The sequence below is a fragment of the Notolabrus celidotus genome, chromosome 7 (assembly GCF_009762535.1).
Source record: "Notolabrus celidotus isolate fNotCel1 chromosome 7, fNotCel1.pri, whole genome shotgun sequence".
In the NCBI taxonomy this organism is placed as follows: Eukaryota; Metazoa; Chordata; class Actinopteri; order Labriformes; family Labridae; genus Notolabrus; species Notolabrus celidotus.
Genome location: NC_048278.1, coordinates 6,941,600 through 6,959,985, shown reverse-complemented (window position 1 = coordinate 6,959,985; position 18,386 = coordinate 6,941,600). Strand labels below are relative to the sequence as shown.

Genomic DNA, 18,386 nt, shown 5'->3' with positions numbered 1-18,386 from the left:
TTTTGTTTTGATGTTCTATCTCGTGGAACAAACATCATGTGGTCTCATATTTGGTTAAGCTATCAGGGAGGTGTTTTAAGTTTAAAGCATGTTTTGATGTGAATCAGCTGACTGAAGGTGTTGCACACAGCGGGACGCTCAGCTGGGGGCTGCCACTGAGTGACAGGTCCCCATGAGCGCTTTTTTCCTCCGCCGCCGGACTGATTATGACCCGGTTGCGCTTCCAGCTGACACCTGACCACGTTCACATGCTTATTGTTCTCAACAAGAACGAGTAGACAGAAAACTGGACACTGAGAGTCTGAAATATGTTTCTGTTCAGTTCCCTTGTTGAAGTCTGAGCCTTCACTTTTATGACTGTATGTTTGCAGAGATTATGAGCCTGCTCCACACGTTGATATTCAGCGTGTTTAACATTTTGAACACCTCAATACGATCCGTAGCTGTTTAATACTGTCAGTTATATACACTGTGTCGTGAAGGAAAATTTGATTCAGAGGAAAAAACGCATTTGGCATTGTTTTTGACATGGAAAACATTTACGCTTCTTTTAATGATTAATCAATAATTGATTGTTAACATTTCCAAAGATTGAATACGGAAAAAACTTGAAATTTACATCCCTAGTAAAAACACATGGAGGATATTTTTGATTCTACTCTCTGTTTGGAGAGCACAAAACTTCAGATTCATGGTTAATGGCTGACCAGTCACCAGCAGAGAAAAGAAGACAAGAGGATGAAATGAGGGGATGTTAAGACACTCAACTTAGTGAGTGAAATACATGTTGACCAAATTGAAGAAAAAAGACACAGAGCATGTAGAGATCGTTACACAGTATGAGCTTTGGCAGAGTTACAGGACTTGTTAAGTGAGATAGAAATGTCAACAGTTAAGTTATGGGGGTGGACATTATACAGGGGCCGGTATTATTTCCTGCATCAGTTAAGAAAGCCTTTAGAAATACCAATGTTTTGACTTTACAATGACGGAAAATGTTAAGCTTAACGTAACTTATTACAGTAAAAGCAGGCTAATGATAGAACTTTGACATGAAGGGGAAATGTGGAATGTAATGTTAATTCAACGCAAGTATTACCGTGAAAGCACTACTTACCATTGGATCTAAGGGAGGGTTTATTAACTGCATATATAAATCATTTTGAATCAACACAATCATCTTTAAGTAATGCTTTGTGCCAACTCATTTGTATCATTAGTTTAGAATAAGCAGGATAATGTATAGTGAGAGTGAAGTTATGTGAAATAGAATCACTATAGGTCAGACAAGACCCCAACATAAAGTGGAGGGGTCTTATCTCACCCTCTTATAATAGGAAACTAAAAGTCATTAACATTATTGATGTTGTAGAAAAATATGTTTAATGACTTTCAATTCATCTTTCCTCCTGAGCCATGAAATGTGTGTTTATTTTTAAGTTGTGTGGGCGTAACACACTTTCCCAAGGTCAACACATGAAACGAGCCGCCCATTGAAGTCAAGAAAGAGAGAGTGATGATAGTAAAGGTGACAGAGGATGACAAGTGAGGGAAGAGGGGGTGGGAAGGGGAGGAGGAGGAGGAGGAGGAGGAAAGGCAATTTAACTAGTGTGGCTGCTGCTCTTGGCCGGGGGCCCAAGCCGCTAGTTTACTTGGAGACCACTGCGGGGGGAGCTGCAGGAGGTTACGTGATGTCAATGCAGAAACGGGCTCTGGCTTACAGTGCGGGGCTGTCAACAAAAGGACTAAGCTTTTCTGAACCCAACATTTTTGTGCAACTCAGTGCACACTCATTATGCCTCTGTGAGAAACCCCACATCAGACTCACCCTCTGTATTTTGCAGAGTAGGACACAGATGTTTTCCTGTTTGTCCTTTGGTGCTGTTCCCCCGCTATCTGTCCTTTATCCAAACATCATCAGCCAATATTTCTTCCTCTCCTGGGGCCTTGAATCCCCCCCACCTCCCACTGCGAGTGTAGAAAGCCAGCGACAACACAAGTGCATTCTCTGTTTCGTATTTATAACGTCTGACATATCCTTTCCCCAGTGTCGGATAGCATTTTAATCCTCTGCCAGCCTTTTCTTAGCCCAGCATCAATCCGTGTTTTTATTTTCAGAGCCCTCCCTGCTTGGTTCAGGTTTGGCCTGGGGCTAAATATCTGACAGTGACAGGGTGGGGGCTCATCAGTCTTTGCAGGGCTCAACAGAGCTGCTGCTGAAAGTTGAGTGATTTTTCCTTCTCACACCTGATCCTGTTTCTGTGAGGGTTTGGGGTATGGAACATCACGGACCTTGTTAATGGCAAGGAGAAAGAAGGGCAGCGAGTTATGGGGGTATGTTGTTATCAAAATAGTGAAACAACACCGCAGATTATCAAGTGGATGAGGTAACCTTCGAGAAGTCACATGTGTGAGTTGCGTAACATGAACAGGCTTCCATGACTGTATGTCACCTCTGGTGATTGTTTTGTAATCACAGCTTCACCCACAGGCCAGTCCCCTAAACCGTATACACGAAAGTGTTTATGCAAACGCTGCATGTATGCCATGTGCTGGACCCGCCCTCCTGTTACTAGCTTTACTAAAGTTAGTGTGTAAGAAGTTAGGATGGGAGGAGATGCTGCGTCCCTTTAGTCTTTCTTAATGATTAATTTACAAAAACAAAACATCAAGCATCTGGCCAGAATCTGCACACACGTGTTGTGATGTTTGTTGTTTGTTAAATAATTTTCCAATAATGATTCCGAGCCTTCATCTCTGAAAAGTTTAGGGTATTTGTTCACGATTGCCTCATTTGTGAGATTACTTTCCCTTAAAACATCATTCATGAACATTTGAATATCGGATGTAACAGATTAGTCATCTGACAGTTCAGTTAAAGATAAACTTATAGTTTCTGATCTCATTTAATTCACAGTGATCATCATTTATGGGTTGTTACAGTTCAGTTAATCTGTGATTCTGTCTAAACTGTGACTCTTGTTTGTTTCATTCCAGTGTACAAGTCACCAGAATACGAGTCGCTGGGGTTTGAGCTCACAGTGGAGCGGCTGGTGTCCATCGGTTACCCCCAGGAGCTGCTCAGCTTCGTCTATGACCCATCTTTTCCCACAAGGTCAGAACAAACACACACACACACACACACACACACACACACACACACACACACACACACACACACACACACACACGCACACACGCACGCACGCACACACACACACACACACACACACACACACACACACACACACACACACACACACACACACACAACAACAACAACAACAACAACGACAGTGATGATGATGATGATTATGGTTGTCAGGTTAAAGCCCAACTGCTGTGTCCATAAGCTCATTGTCACAATTTAATATCTGTCTCTTATCTGGTTAAGCAGTTGTTAAGGATATTCAAGTGGGACTGGGAGACTTCTTTGTCTGTCCTGTAAATCAGGGGTTCCCAAACTTTTCAGTCCAGGACCTCCAAAATAACGGTACCCTTGAGACCCACGCTGTTACTTTGGTTGGTTAAATGTTACTTATAGCCATGGTCAAGCACCAATAGGCCAATCCAAAAACAGTCATTAGAAACTGAAAGACAAAACACCACAATTTTATTTCATAGTTATTTTAAAAAAGGTTGAAAGCAGAATGCGAGTTATCTCCATGTTTAGTCTGTAGCAGTGATAGGATATACAGATTCTGATTTGCACTCATTTATTTTTTAAGTTATATTTTTGGGCATTTTTTGCCTTTGTTGTTAGGATGGCTGAAGAGAGACAGGAAATGTGGGGTGCAGAGAGCGGGGGAAGACTTGCAGGAAATGGTCGCAGTCTGGAGTCGAACTGGCGACCTCTGCGACTAAGGCTATAGCCCCTGTAAGTGGGGCGCTTAGACTGCTAGGCCACCAGCGTCCCATTTGCATTCATTTTAACCAATATCTTTATTTATTTTCTCATAATAATGGATAAAACATACATTTTTTTGATATTCAGAAGAGAGAAAAAAAAGCTTTTGAAAAAACACAATTTTGGATGGGATTTTGTGACCCCACATCAGTGCCTCGCAACCCTCCAAAGGATCCCGACCCCCACTGTTGGAACAAGTGCTGCAAATGACTGTAATCATTTCACTCATGACATCAGATAAAAAGCTGTATGGTATGACTAAGAGGTGTTTAATGCTGTGATGTAGATTTAACATTGTTTGAATCCCTCCTGTTTCAGAGGCCTTGTGTTCGATACCATGTACGGAAACCTGTTGAAGGTTGACGCCTACGGTAATATCCTGGTGTGTGTCCATGGGTTCAACTTCCTCCGAGGGTATGTGATTTCAACATTCTCCCCTATACAGTGCATGAACCTTTAACAACAGGCTGTATTTTCTTCTTTGAATCCACTTCTTATTGATGTCATTGTTATACATGGGAGCAAAAGAAAGATGAACAGGACAGATTTAAATTCGTTTTTCTCTTTCCCAGCCCTGAGATCCGTGAACGGTACCCAAACAAGTTCATCCAGAGAGATGACACAGAGCGCTTTTATATCCTTAACACACTCTTCAACCTGCCAGGTAAGGTCTCTGAAGACGGAGGGTAATGACGTGGGCCTGTTGAAGAGAGATTTAATGAACAAGGAATTCTGATTTAAGCTCAGTGTTACTTTTCTGGAAGTTGGAGCTGAAACCATTTCAGTCATGTTTCTTTTTCTTCTTCTGTGGTGAAAACCTCTCCTCATCATTCTGTCTTCTTCACAGAGACCTACCTCTTCGCCTGCCTGGTGGATTTCTTCTCCAACTGTGATAGATACACAAGGTAGGCATCTGTTGGTAACAATTTCTGTCATGTAACAAGTTTCTGGGCACCGCATGGTGACACGAAAACAGTTGCGGACCACACTGGGTCAAGAGGGAGCCCTACAGCATGGGAGGGTCCAGGTGTCTCTATGCTAATCAAAGCTAATTGTTTTAAAATCAAAATCAAATGAGAGCTCAGACAAATAAAAACAACGATTTCCAACAATTGATTAATCCCCCTACTAATTGTGGAGGAGCATGGATCCTTTAGGATTGAAACTTATTCTCACATATTATTTATGGAGAATGAAATTGTGATGAATCTGCAGGATAATCTTAAAATGTTGCAGTACAGACATACAATGGCCTGTAAATCTGTTGAGGATGTAATCTGGAATGGCTGCATGTCCTTTGTCCTCTGAAACCTGGTTGTTGGTCTTTTAGGGGGAGAATGCTTTCCTGTTTGGCTGGGGACCCCTCCAACAAGGGAAGGCTATCCCATTTAAAAGCAAACAAAAAACAAATGTCATGTTTTTGAAAGCCTTCTGTAAAGATGCGGCCTCTCCGACGGCTCTGTACGTGTGTGTTTCTGCTCCTCTTCCTCTAGCTGTGAAACTGGCTTCAAGAACGGAGATCTCTTCATGTCCTACAAGAGTATGTTCCAGGACGTCCGCGATGCTGTCGACTGGGTCCACTTCAAGGTCAGGCACAGATTGATGCTGGTGGTTTTACCAGGAAGGTTAAAATGGGGGAGGAGGGCACCGCTTTACACGCCTCTGGTTTGCCTACTTCTACTTTCTGATCCATGCATTTACATACGAAAAAACAAATGTTACCCTGACTAGCAAGTGATTAGCATAGAAATTCAATAACACAGTTAATCACTGTTATACCACAGATTAAATGATCATGCGCACAACAGGAGGAGTTTTTGACTCTAGTCTCCTTTTTAATGTCTTTCTAAATCCCATGTCTGTTGTTCCAAAATCTTGTGGTCTGTCTGGCCGTCACATGAAAAAAAAAACTACGGCAAAGTCCCTCCTCTTAAGGCAGTCCTAGTCTGGTTACTCACCCCGCATTAGAGTTAAATACTTTAAAGGCAGCTCAGAAGAATCAACTTTCTCAAGAAATTCACCAAAACAGTGCTTAAGTGCTCAAAGTGCAAGATATATCTGTTAGCTCCATGATCACTCACACGTCACATTTTGAAAATCTGCCAACGTCAACTTGTCAAGGGGAAAGCTATCCAGATGGTGGCAATAGACAGAGGGTCAGAGAGTCATCCAAGCCCTAAATAGCAGCCCTCTGGGGCTATTAGTATCCAAGATACTCAGAAGAGCACTGCAAAAAGAAAGCAGCTAAAACATCTGCGGTGGAGCAAAGATGTCAGGATGTTGTGCTGGCCGAGGGGTTGTGTGGAGGGTGAAAAGTCTCCAGTTTGATTCTGTGCAGATTACTTTATTTCTCAGCTTGACAAAATTTAGGAGGAGAGAAAACAAAAAATAAAAAATCTGTAAAAAACTGTTCACAAGTGGAAATATGATATCTTTGAGGAAACAAGTAAGGAAGTGAACAGTTGTAAGCAATTAATGCTACAGAAGGTAACATCATTTATTTAGAAATTCTGTTTAAATTAAGTAATTTAATCGCTGTATGTCACTAATAATATAATTATATTAAAATGTAATTATTCTATTCAAATATAATTATATTAGATTAAAAGGCTTACATTTATGTGTCTTAGCTGTGATAATAAGCTGTTTCTAGAGTTTGAAAAAAATCACCATATCTGAATAACAGCCTGTCAGGATGAGGTCGCATGTATTTACAATAATAATAATAATAATAATAATAATAATAATAATAATAATAATAATAATAATACTTTATATGTAGAGCACTTTTCAAAAACCAAATTACAAAGTGCTCCACATGGGCAGCAAAATAAAACAGACAGTTCATAAAATCACACAAGTCAAGATAAAGAAATAAAACATATTTTAAAAGACATAAAATTCCCCAAAAATTAATTTAAAATATAGTTCTTAAGACAGTTAAAATAAAATAAAATGAAACACAATCAAATAAAAAAAATTCAGATAAAAGCAGGAAGGGCTCTACGATAAAAATGATTTTTTCAGAAGAGATTTAAAAGAGCTCACTGACTCAGCAGACCTGATCTCCTTGGGCAGATGGTTCCAAAGTGTCAGACCCCTCACTGTCTCCTTTCGTTTTTTCAGAATTTTCAAAATTAACACAAAGTTATTGTGTATTAATGAAAAAGATTCACACTCATTGGAGAAACTCATCCCATTCATGCTTCACTGACAAGTTACATAACCTACCACATGGCCCTCAATGTTCCCCTGACCCAAGTTCAAGTTCAAGCTCAAGATGATTTATTGGCCTGAATGATACCAACCGCTGTTGCCAAAGCAACACTGATTGCCAAACCCGAACATGAAACATGAAGATAGATGGAGATGGATGAGAAACAAGAGCCAGTGCATAACCTGGTTTTCAAATGGGCACTTCCCTTCACTGATTTTCATTAAGTTAGACTCACATCTCTTCAGGGAGGCTTAATAATGAGCTGCAGCATCCTAGACTCACCCCCCTTATAGCCAGCTCTCACCTCCCACCATGCCCACACACCAACATACACCAGACAAGAGAAAAAACAGAGAGGAGAGTTGTTAGCAAGAGGACAGGGAGTGGAGAGCCAGAGTGTTCAGGTTAGGACTCATCCCTGCAGGACTAGGCTGAACGCTCTACCTCCCCTGACTCCATCAATCTAAAGAGGTAGGAGAGGAGAGGAGAGGAGAGGAGAGGAGAGGAGAGGAGAGGAGAGGAGAGGAGAGGAGAGGAGAGGAGAGAGAAAATGGAGAGATCATTCAGCTCCTTCATGGCTGGTGCCAGCTGCTCTCTCTCTCTCTCTCTCTCTCTCTCTCTCTCTCTCTCTCTCTCTCTCTCTCTCTCTCTCTCTCTCTCTCTCTCTCTCACCTCACCTCACCCCACCTCACCCCACCTCACCTCACCTCACCTCACCTCGGCAGCTTTGCAGCACACACCAAATGCTACCATTTAATATTTTTATGTACATTGATTGGCTGTCGATGTTTCTGTCCTCTGAGTAGCAGAGTGGAACAGACACAGTGACAACGGTTGGCTTGTGTGCTCGGTGCATCATTTGGTGGGAGGGGCTTAGCGGAGTGATGTGAGGTAGCAGAGAGAGAGAGAAAAATGTTGTTCCATTATTCTGTTTATGTTGCATTCTGCAGCTGTTATTTTCTGTAAATGCAGACTTGTGGAAAAGCAGCAATATTGAACCACGTCAGTAATCACCTGTACGCTTGCTTTGTTTGCAACACGTGAGGTCGGGTTATGAGCGGCCTTTGAATGAGCTGATTATGTGTATCTCATCTCCCACATCCTGATAAGGCCTAACTGAAAAGTCCTCACATGTTCTTGTGGGCTGTCACTGATGACTGTCACTTAACTGTAACTGAATAAAAAAGGTGCTATTTATACCTTCAGCTTGAAAAGGTGTTACTTGTGCAGGCTGTAATTTTATCACAAACTGAATCAGTCCTTCCAGTTTCTGACTGAGTCCTGTGTTTTATGTTGCAGGGTACTCTGAAGGAGAAGACAGTTGAGAACTTGGAGAAGTATGTAGTTAAAGATGTAAGTACTTTGTATTCATTAAGGTTGATTTTAGTGTACTGCACAAGAGAAAACACAGAAAAAGAATCGTAGGGTTGCACATTCTTGCTTTGCTCTGTGAAGAGCTGGTTTGTAAAGATGCTTAGAGCTGCACTCTTATTCTTTCCTTTTTTTCGTCTCTGTTCCCACCAGGGGAAGCTGCCTCTTCTTCTCAGCCGAATGAATGAAGTTGCCAAGGTTTTCTTGGCAACCAACAGCGACTACAAATACACTGACGTGAGTACAGACTACGATTATGGTAGAGGCTTCACTTGTCAGGGAAAACAGTAATAAGGGCATTTAGAAACTGCAATTGTAAGATTGGAGTCTGACTGTTTGCAGAACTAACATGCATTACCTGTAAACATTGTCTGACTTTATGTCTGTGTTGTGTTCTTACAGAAAATCATGACCTATCTGTTCAACTTCCCACATGGCCCAAAGGTAAACTCCAGACGTCCTTTCCCCACTCTCTTTGAAAGGGTTGAAAATGCAGCAGAAATTCAGACTTGTTTATTTCTCTGTCTGTGTTTTCTCCTCACAGCCTGGTACCTCACACAGACCCTGGCAGTCCTACTTTGATCTGATCCTGGTGGACGCCAGGAAGCCTCTGTTCTTCGGGGAGGGGACAGTGCTCAGACAAGTGGACACGGTGAGCAGACACAGAACACAGTGCAGGGACAGAGGAGACATGACGTACAGCTGCACAGCATGTGAACGCTGACAAATCCTGACATGTTTCAAGCCCAGTGGCATGACAGCGTTTTGGGTTACAGAAGAAAGAAATAACCCGCACATGCAAGACATGACAAAAAAATTCGCAAAAAGTTAACGGGCTAGTCATGAGAACATCGTCAGCACAACTTAGAGCAATGACCCATCAGGCTAGTCTCTAGAATTACACTGTCTGAACTCTGTGCCCACAGTGGACCTAAGGCTTTACTTCACATTTAGTTATTTTGGGAAAAGGCTCCCGCACACTGTCTCAGATTTTGCTTACATATTTATCAAACAAGAGTCATGCAACCAACAGACCTTCAGCAGTTATGATGTGCTGGAACCTTTCTCATTGTCTAATTGTTTCATCCTCCATCAACGCTTCTGTCACACACTCAGGTGTGCAGAGAATCTTTTCATCCTTTTTTATTTTGAAATGTTGTTGAAATCACATTTCAAGGACTCCCTTTTTATTCTGCTTTAGCTATGATTCAGTTTAGAGCAGAGGAGGCTCAACAATTTTCATGACTCATCATTTGTTTCTTTGATTGCCTGGCAGTCAGTAGGCGTTTTCAACTGAGTTGTGTTTTTAAAAAGGCAACAGTATGTGTTGATAAAATAATTTCACACATTGCACATTGTTTTATAAATCAGGGGTTCCCAAAGCGTGGGTTGGGATCCCCTGGGGGTCGCGAGACACAAATGGAGGGTTGTGAGATGTCTTGCGTTTTTTTTTTGTTTTACAGTGATCTAAAAATATTTAACAATATAACATTTTACCCATTATAGTAAATAAATAAATAAAACCTTGTAAATAGAAAATGTAATGAGTATTCTGCCTTTCTTTGTTGTCAGATGACTCCTAAGTTTAGGGTTAGTGAACAGTTCATTATCTAAAGCATCAGTAGCAGTAGGTTTATTCATAACAGCACATGAAACACAAACACATGCTCATATAGGTAGGGTCATTTTCTGCAGACCAGCTAAATGAAGACACATTAGATCACTTTGAGGGACAGTGTGGGTCGCAAATCTTTGGCACCTATATTTTGGGGGTCGCGGGCTGAAAAGTTTATAAATTATTTTAAATCTGATGTCTTTTGTTTCCATTTTAGACAACAGGACGTTTGAAGATTGGAACCTACACAGGACCTCTGCAGCATGGCATCGTCTATTCTGGAGGTAAGACCGTCTGCTGTTCATTCTGTGAACATCTTTAGTTTTCTGTTTGGTTTCACAGTTTGACGGATCACATTTTTCTTATCTTTCTCTTGTAGGCTCCTCAGATATTGTTTGCGACCTGCTAGGGGCCAAAGGGAAGGACATCGTATACATTGGGGACCACATCTTTGGAGACATCCTCAAGTCGAAGAAGCGTCAGGGCTGGAGGACGTTCCTGGTGATACCTGAGCTAGCCCAGGAGCTGCATGTGTGGACTGATAAGAGCTGTGAGTCAGCTGGCGAATGCTTAAATATTAACTCGCACACACACCCAGTGACATGTCGAAACATCTGTGTACCTTCTTTTATACCAAAAGCTCATGTAGAATGATGTGAAATGAAAAATGTCAGTGACACAAAGATTGTGCGGAACAAAAAGCAAAAAGGAATCACTTACCCTTTTTTAGACAATAACATAATATTCAGATTTAGGGGCGCTGTTGGCCTAGCGGTTTAGCGCCCCATGTTCAGAGGCTATAGTCCGGTAGTCAGAGCGGTCGCAGGTTCAACTTCCCAGCCTGGATCATATGCTGCATGTCTTCCCCCGCTCTCTGCTCCCCACGTTTCCTGTCTCTCTTCAGCTGGCCTATCAATAAAGGCAAACGTGTCCATAAATGCATCTATTCATATTTAGTTTTAGTTTAGTTAGGACCTGACCTCTGACAGCAGCTGTAACATCAGATAAGATATATTAGTTAATAAGATAGAGATGATTAAGATCGTTGTATCATTGGCACAATCAGAATCAGAATCAGAAATACTTAAATTTATCCTGGGGAGGGAAATTCGGGCATTACAGAGCTCTTATTAACAGTATGTAAGAAGGTTTGATATTAATAGAAGAAGGAATAAAATAAGATTTAGATAAAATGAAATAAAATAAAATAAAGATCAAATAAAATAGAATTAAAATAAAATAAAGAAAAGTCATGAATAATCACACCAGAGTGATCTTATGCTAAGACACTCAGTGGGGATGTCAAAAAGTCTAACACCATGTCAAGGACTCAGAGATTCTTGTCCTCTCTTGTCTTCCAGCGTTATTCGAGGAGCTGCAGGGTCTTGACATTTTCCTCGCAGAACTCTACAAGTAAGTTCAGACCCTCTCCACCCCCGCCTCTCTCCATACACCAGTTCCTTCCTTATCCTCTCCCCTCGCAGCACTTCTGCTCTCTCTGTTCTCTCCAGTAACAGCTGTCTGTTTGCATGCATGTGATCGGTGTTTGAGGAAGACAAACAGGGTCAACAGGGTAAAGTCTAAAGGGCCAGCTCTTGCGGGCTGCCTGATAACTCTGCTCGCTGACTTTATTTATAGCCTGACACGACTCACTGTTGCACAACCTCTTTGACACATTACCTTTCAGCAGACTAATATGAGCGTCCTCCCCTCCCCCCGCTCTCTGTGTCTTTCTCTGTGTCGTTTCTCAGACATCTGGACAGCAGCAGCAACGAGAGGCCGGACATCAGCACTATTCAGAGAAGAGTCAAGGTACAGCTGTTATCACCTTGGTTTCTATTACAGCAATTAGCCTGTCCACACTCTCAACACCGGCTGCCAGAATTATGAAATCCCACGTTCACTGAGTTTGATATGGTTCAAGTGTGTAATATAGTTCAATCATGAGCACTTACACAGCTCCTCTCTCACGCCCCTCATCAACACATCCCAGTTCAGGATCAGCACTGTGATGTATTCTGTGGATGAAGATGAGTTTTGGCTGAACAATATCTCCTCTCCTTCTTTTTCACTCTGTAGAAAGTGACACACGACATGGACATGTGCTATGGCATGATGGGAAGCCTGTTCCGCAGTGGCTCCAGACAGACCCTGTTCGCCTCTCAGGTGATGCGTTACGCCGACTTATACGCAGCGTCCTTCATCAACCTGCTTTACTACCCCTTCAGCTACCTCTTCAGAGCCGCACATGTACTGGTGAGTACACAAACGAATGTTTGCCTGATACAGATGGTTCTCCTACCTTTAAGATACTTAGACTTCACAGTGGCCCTCATATATCAAACATGCGTACGACCGAAAACTGGGTGTATGACCATTTCCACGCAAAAGTCGGCATATATCAGTCTGAACGTAGGCGGAGGTTACGCTCAAATCCCACGCCAGGTCTCAGTCCGTGTACACAAGTTTTCATGTCAGTGTGGAGAGCGGTGCAGCAAAGTAAATCTTTGTCTGTGGTGGACAATTAGTGCGTAACAGTGCAGTGCATTTTCAGACAGACATACATATGCTCACAGATTAATATTTAGATTGTTGAATTAGATATAACACCTAAAATGTATTTCACGTTTCACTCTCTATCGATCTCTGTAAAATGCTATTGAAGTGATGTTGAGCAGCACGAGCTGTCAGCTGATTTCTTTCTATAACAAATGTGTGTTAACTTACTGATTTACTTTAAAAATCTACAAAGCTTTCAGTATTTATCAACACTCCCATGGGCAGAGTTAACTCTCTATTGAAAATATTGTTGGTGATTTAAACAAAAAAAATAAATATGTAAATTCACCGGAGGAAACTGAATTAAACTTTTAGTGTTTGAAATAATTTTTTTTATTTAGAAAGATGTGATTGATGACAGGATTTACCATAAAGACGATTGTTGTACTCCTGATTATTTTATTGAATGAATGGCCTGTGAGTGTGAGTGTGAGTGTGAGTGTGTGTGTGTGTGTGTGTGTGTGTGTGTGTGTGTGTGTGTGTGTGTGTGTGTGTGTGTGTGTGTGTGTGTGTGGCAGCTGACCATATAAGAACGAAGAACATTCATTCACATGAAATCAAAACCTGTCGGCACGTCCTGAGTTATTAATAATTAATGTAACACTCCCGTTTGCCTCGTGTGCAATTGCACACAAGCGATTCCTTGCCCAGGCTACGTATTACAAAATGACCAAAGTTGGAGTTAATTAAAAAAATTGTAGGTTTCGTAGACCACAGGTTTACGATATTGAATATTTGCCATCAACTGCATCGGCCCCCCAGCGCCCCAACAGACACGTAAATGACACATGAAATGTCATAAGCTGATATGTACACCCAAATCTGCGCTGGTTTCTACACCAGATTGAGAAATGAGACTCAGTATGTGTAAATCTATAAATAATGATCTTAGGTCAAGGGTCTGTAAAAAAGGAGACGTAGAAAGAAGTCACTACACAGCAAACTCAACATATTTGCTAACCTTTAGCTACATTGACTGCTACTAGCATCACACACCTGTGAGCAGAGAGGTTGAATTGTGGGTAGTTAGTGGTATGTTTTTAATAAAGGAAATGATCTGAAGAATCTGGATTTGGATTTATCTGTTCTCAACTGTCCACTATGCCAGAAATATTCTGGTTGTGTAATGCCAAGTAGTTGAAGTAGTCTTCAAAGATAAGAATATCAGATCTCAGTGGCTCTGACATGGTGAATTTGAGCCTGGGGAAGAGGGATGTTGATTTTGCTACCAAACAAAGGAAGGCTTTATGTCTCTGAGGTCATGTCTGACATGAATGAGGAAGATTTGAGAACCTTTACATTCTAAAAATGCTCTGATGACATTACCGTGCACAAACCAGTTAAATTAAAAACACTCTTTCACAAGCTAGATTGTTCACATCTTGTGACCTTCTCGTCCTTAGATGCCCCACGAGTCCACAGTGGAACACACTCACGTCGACACTGACCTGGAGTCTCCTCTGGCCACCCGAAACCGCAGTCACTGCAGCGACTGCAAGGACCTGGACTGCAAACGCAGCCAGCTGACCCGCTCCTTCAGCGAGATCAAACCTCCGAACCTGTTCCCCCAGACTCCTCAGGAGATCACTCACTGCCACGATGAGGATGATGATGAAGAGGAGGAAGAGGAGGAAGAGGAGGAAGAGGAGGAAGAGGAGGAAGAGGAGGAAGAGGAGGAAGAGGAGGAGTAGTGAGCTGAACTAAAAGAGGAAAGGCCATATTGCTGTTCCTGCCTTTCCAGTAGAGTCGGGTAGTTCTCTCTCTGACAGTGAGGCAAGGAGGGAAATCATTTCCAGTGTGTGTGTGTGTGTTTGCATATATTTACATTAAGTCAATACTGTACACACACACACACACACACACACACACACACACACACACACACACACACACACACACATAGAAGATTGTTGAGGAAAGTAAAGAGGACCAGTGAGACAGATCACATGACTGTCAGAAGACTGTTTGCATGCTCGTTCCTCTAAAACTCAACTTTTCCCTCTTTCAGTATAAAAAAGAAAACACTTGATTGTTTTAATTTAATTTTAATCCCATCTCTGTGTCGTTTTCTCCATCAGACATGCAGAAAATCACACCTCTTGTTTTTCATAAGCTGACTTTCAGGACCTGCTGCTTGACTGTAAGCTGTAATCGTAAATCCAAACAGACCAGCTGCTCTGACATTATAACGAAAGAAAACACTCTACAGTTACACTTTCAACTAAATGATGCACACACGTTTTAAAACAGACATTTTATGCAACATGGGAACAACATTCAGTCTGTTTGGTTTCATGTTTGAGACTTCTTGTCATTTTAGGGAGGTACTTTGTTCCAACTTGTGTTTAGGAGAGTATGTCTGTGTGTGTGTGTACTCACACAGACTGCAGCATCCTAAGTGACAATAAGCTAAGGATCCATTGTACTTAAGTGAAGCACAGGAGCACTAAAGCACAAGCCGGCGTTAAACCAATCAATAACCGGATGTATTGTTCGTATGAAGACTTGTTTGAGAGGGCGTGCTGCTTTACATGAGTAACTGTAATGTATCCTCAGATTGCACCCTGAGCGTCATTGGTGTTACTGTGAAGAGCAGTCAAACAGTTAAACACCACCAGCAGCTCACATGCAGTATTTTCTCTAATTGGTTATGTAGGAAGGAGACGCTTGAATATTGCATTCAGCCGTGTCAGCAGGGTTTCTTTTTTAAAGGGCAATGTACAAAAGAAGTTCGTTTTTACCATTTTGAGCTTGAAAGTGACCTCGGTATGCAAGGAAGTGAGGCTGTTGAGGCCTAGTATAAAGGTGTTTCTGTAGTTCTACTTAGATTCAAAATGTGATTCACTTGCTTTGTTTATCTCTTTGGTTTGGGCCTTCCTGTTTGTTTTGTTTTTGTTTTTTTGCCGACAGAACGAGTGAAGCTGGAGTGTGCTCAGTATTCTTGTGTTGGGGCGATGAACACTGTGAAGTGACCATTTCATGACAGAGTTGGTTCAAGCTTTGTCGTTAGTTTCAAACTGGATTTTCAAAAAACACTCTGATGATTTTAAGCACTTCACTTTGCATATTTGCATATGTCAAGTATTTGTCAACTGAAGACAAGCTTCTTGATCCATGTTTGAAAAATACAACCTTTTTTTCCACTCTCTGAAAGCTGCATCATCAGGACGGTGTTTTAAGTTTTGTCTTCATTGACAGTGTAATTCTAACAGTTTTTTTAATTCAATTTGCACCAAAAAAAACAAAAAAAAATGTCATAGATGATTAAGAGTGAATAATCTGTGATGTACAGAATGTGATCAATTTTGATTTCTCCTGAAAAGTTGGAACACCAAACCGGCAAAATCTGGACTATGCATTTGCCTGCTGTGTTTTTAAAAACTGTTGTAACATTTCCTTTGAATTTGGATTGAGAGATGATGAGTGGCTAAACATCATCCTGTCTCCACCTGTTTCAAACTGTAGTGACCTGAGTGCAGGAAAAAGCTCAGAAGCCCCTTTAAAGAAGGATTGAAGCATTTTTTGGGATAATTGTTTTAGACCTCACCACCCAGAGTGTGAGCTCAAACAAGGCTCCATGTGTGACAGACATGCCCGTTTATGAGGTGTGTATTAATGTACCAGCATTATTACAAAATCCCCCCATAGCCCTGCCTTAATTTTACACATTTGGATGTGATCTTTCATTTTCCTTTTTAACATCCTTTTATCCTGCCTGTTCATTCCCCGCCTCTTCATATCATATTAAGTCTCGTCACATCCCGTCAGTTCTGTAAGTGTTGGATCGGCTCGTTGATTTGGGCCACAAAAGGGAAGGATCGTGTCTTCTGCTTCTTGCTGTTTTTGTTGTTTGGTTTGAAGTGCTTTGGAAAGGTGAATGTGTTTAAATGCAACTTTATGTGATGATTCATCGAATGAGCCCTCGTTAGACTTCTAGAAACACACATCAGAGTTTTACTGTCTTTTTTTTCTTTCTTTCTTTCAGATGAAATATTTGTCTTTTCGTTTCTATTTTTGTCTTTTTTGAACACAGAGTAACTGGATATGCTACATGAGGCAGCTGCATAGGTATAGGAAATAGTCTTCTGTCTTTACTTTGCATAAATTGCATATGCATGTGAGAATAACAAGCATATCCATTCTACCGAGGTGGTTACGGTAGCATCGGTTAAACTTCTGTGTGGACTGCATCTTTAAGGAAAATTTATTTTTCTCTATTTTGACATTTATCAGAGTTTAAAAAAAGGGGAGGGGGGGAGGACTTCTAACGTGTAAAAGATCTACAAAGAGAAAAAATACTTTAAATGAAGGGAAGTGTGAATAGCATGTTAAATAACATAAATGTGTCACCTGTTAATAGCTCCATGGGTTTATTTTTATTTTTCTAAGCTAGTGTTTTTAAAGGTCCTGGTTTACAGAACTGTATATAGACATTTCCATTTCCTTTTCTTATCATTTCTTTCCAAATAACTTTTTTTGTTAACTTTTATACTGTACCATAGGGGGCTTGTTTAGACTTTCAGCTAACTACAGCCTGGCTAACAGGCTTCAAATCTTTAGATGATTTTTATCTATGGTCGTGATGCCCACAATGCATTCACATTGAGGTGCCAAACAGTCACCTTTCATTTTCTAAAACATGACTGTCTTTTGTTTTTATGCATTTGGATACATGTTCTCCTGAACATTGTTTCATTTGTTTGTTTCCAGAAACCATCCTACATACTGTACATTGAGGTAAATTGCATAAAAATGTAGAATAAAGATAGTTTTTCATAAATGTCTTGTTTTGTTGTTTGTTTCTAACTCTTGATTATGGATTACTAACCAAAGCCAGGCTGTTGTTCACTTTGAGGAAGTTAGTTTGTAGATATTGACAGTGGTGGACAAGGTACATGTCTTCATTACTTAAGTCATATAGTATAGATCCTCCTGGTCTGACGTTACTCTAATACAAGTGAAAGTTGTTCAGTCAGATGATTACTTGAGTTTAAGTCCTGGAGTACTTTCTTTTAAAAATACTGAAGTGTTCAAAGTACTTTTTAAAATATCTATAAACATATTTTCACAAAGCATGAGTGCAGTCTAGAATACATGGGTGTACATTCTGCTCCGTTCTGTTTATCTAGAAAATATGATTTCATATCTAAAAAGTCTACCATGAAATATAAACTAAGTTACTACAAGCACAGACAAGTTTCAAATGTTCCTCTGGAATCAAAGCAGTGTGTTAGCTCCAGACCTCCACATGCTTTCTAAGTTAGATGCTGATGTTTTGTAGGCTGTGATGAAGTTTGTGTGGTAAACAGATCAGAGATTTACAACAATACAAACAATCATTCTTTATTTCAAAACCTCAAACGTGGGTTTAAAATATGGCCGTGGTGCTCAGGTAGAGAATCATCATCCTTCTCGGCCATAGCCATTATCACCACGACTAAATGAACGCACTGATCGTTTGAAAGAACGTTTGATCTGTGTTTGCATCTGCTCTACGCTCAACAGAGGTACGGCTACACCACTGAGACAAACCAAACACAAGAACTCAAACAGTTTACGGTCTTTGGGATCTGATCTCAGAAAAGAAAATTCATGAGCTGACTTCAAAGCTAAAGTAGTGAGTAACTAGAGCACTGATAGGAATGTAGTGGAGTCAAAAGTATGATAATTGTCTTTCAAATGTAGTGAAGTAAAAGTAATAAGTACCCCCCAAAGAT

General features: G+C 40.9%; 1 protein-coding gene across 2 annotated transcripts in view; it reads left to right on the top strand.

Moving 5' to 3' along the window:
• nt5c2b (5'-nucleotidase, cytosolic IIb) overlaps positions 1-17,449 on the top strand; it is a 29,987-nt gene extending 12,538 nt beyond the window's left edge. For both annotated transcript variants that reach the window (XM_034688456.1, XM_034688455.1), the window contains exons 4-18: positions 2,998-3,115; positions 4,226-4,321; positions 4,480-4,571; positions 4,755-4,812; positions 5,401-5,494; positions 8,424-8,477; positions 8,649-8,732; positions 8,898-8,939; positions 9,040-9,147; positions 10,328-10,394; positions 10,490-10,660; positions 11,472-11,523; positions 11,862-11,922; positions 12,190-12,366; positions 14,073-17,449. In XM_034688456.1, the coding sequence (XP_034544347.1) occupies positions 2,998-3,115; positions 4,226-4,321; positions 4,480-4,571; positions 4,755-4,812; positions 5,401-5,494; positions 8,424-8,477; positions 8,649-8,732; positions 8,898-8,939; positions 9,040-9,147; positions 10,328-10,394; positions 10,490-10,660; positions 11,472-11,523; positions 11,862-11,922; positions 12,190-12,366; positions 14,073-14,360 (1,562 nt within the window). In that variant the 3' untranslated portion in view covers positions 14,361-17,449. The remainder of the gene's footprint in view (positions 1-2,997; positions 3,116-4,225; positions 4,322-4,479; positions 4,572-4,754; positions 4,813-5,400; positions 5,495-8,423; positions 8,478-8,648; positions 8,733-8,897; positions 8,940-9,039; positions 9,148-10,327; positions 10,395-10,489; positions 10,661-11,471; positions 11,524-11,861; positions 11,923-12,189; positions 12,367-14,072) is intronic.
• Positions 17,450-18,386: the final 937 nt, after the last annotated feature.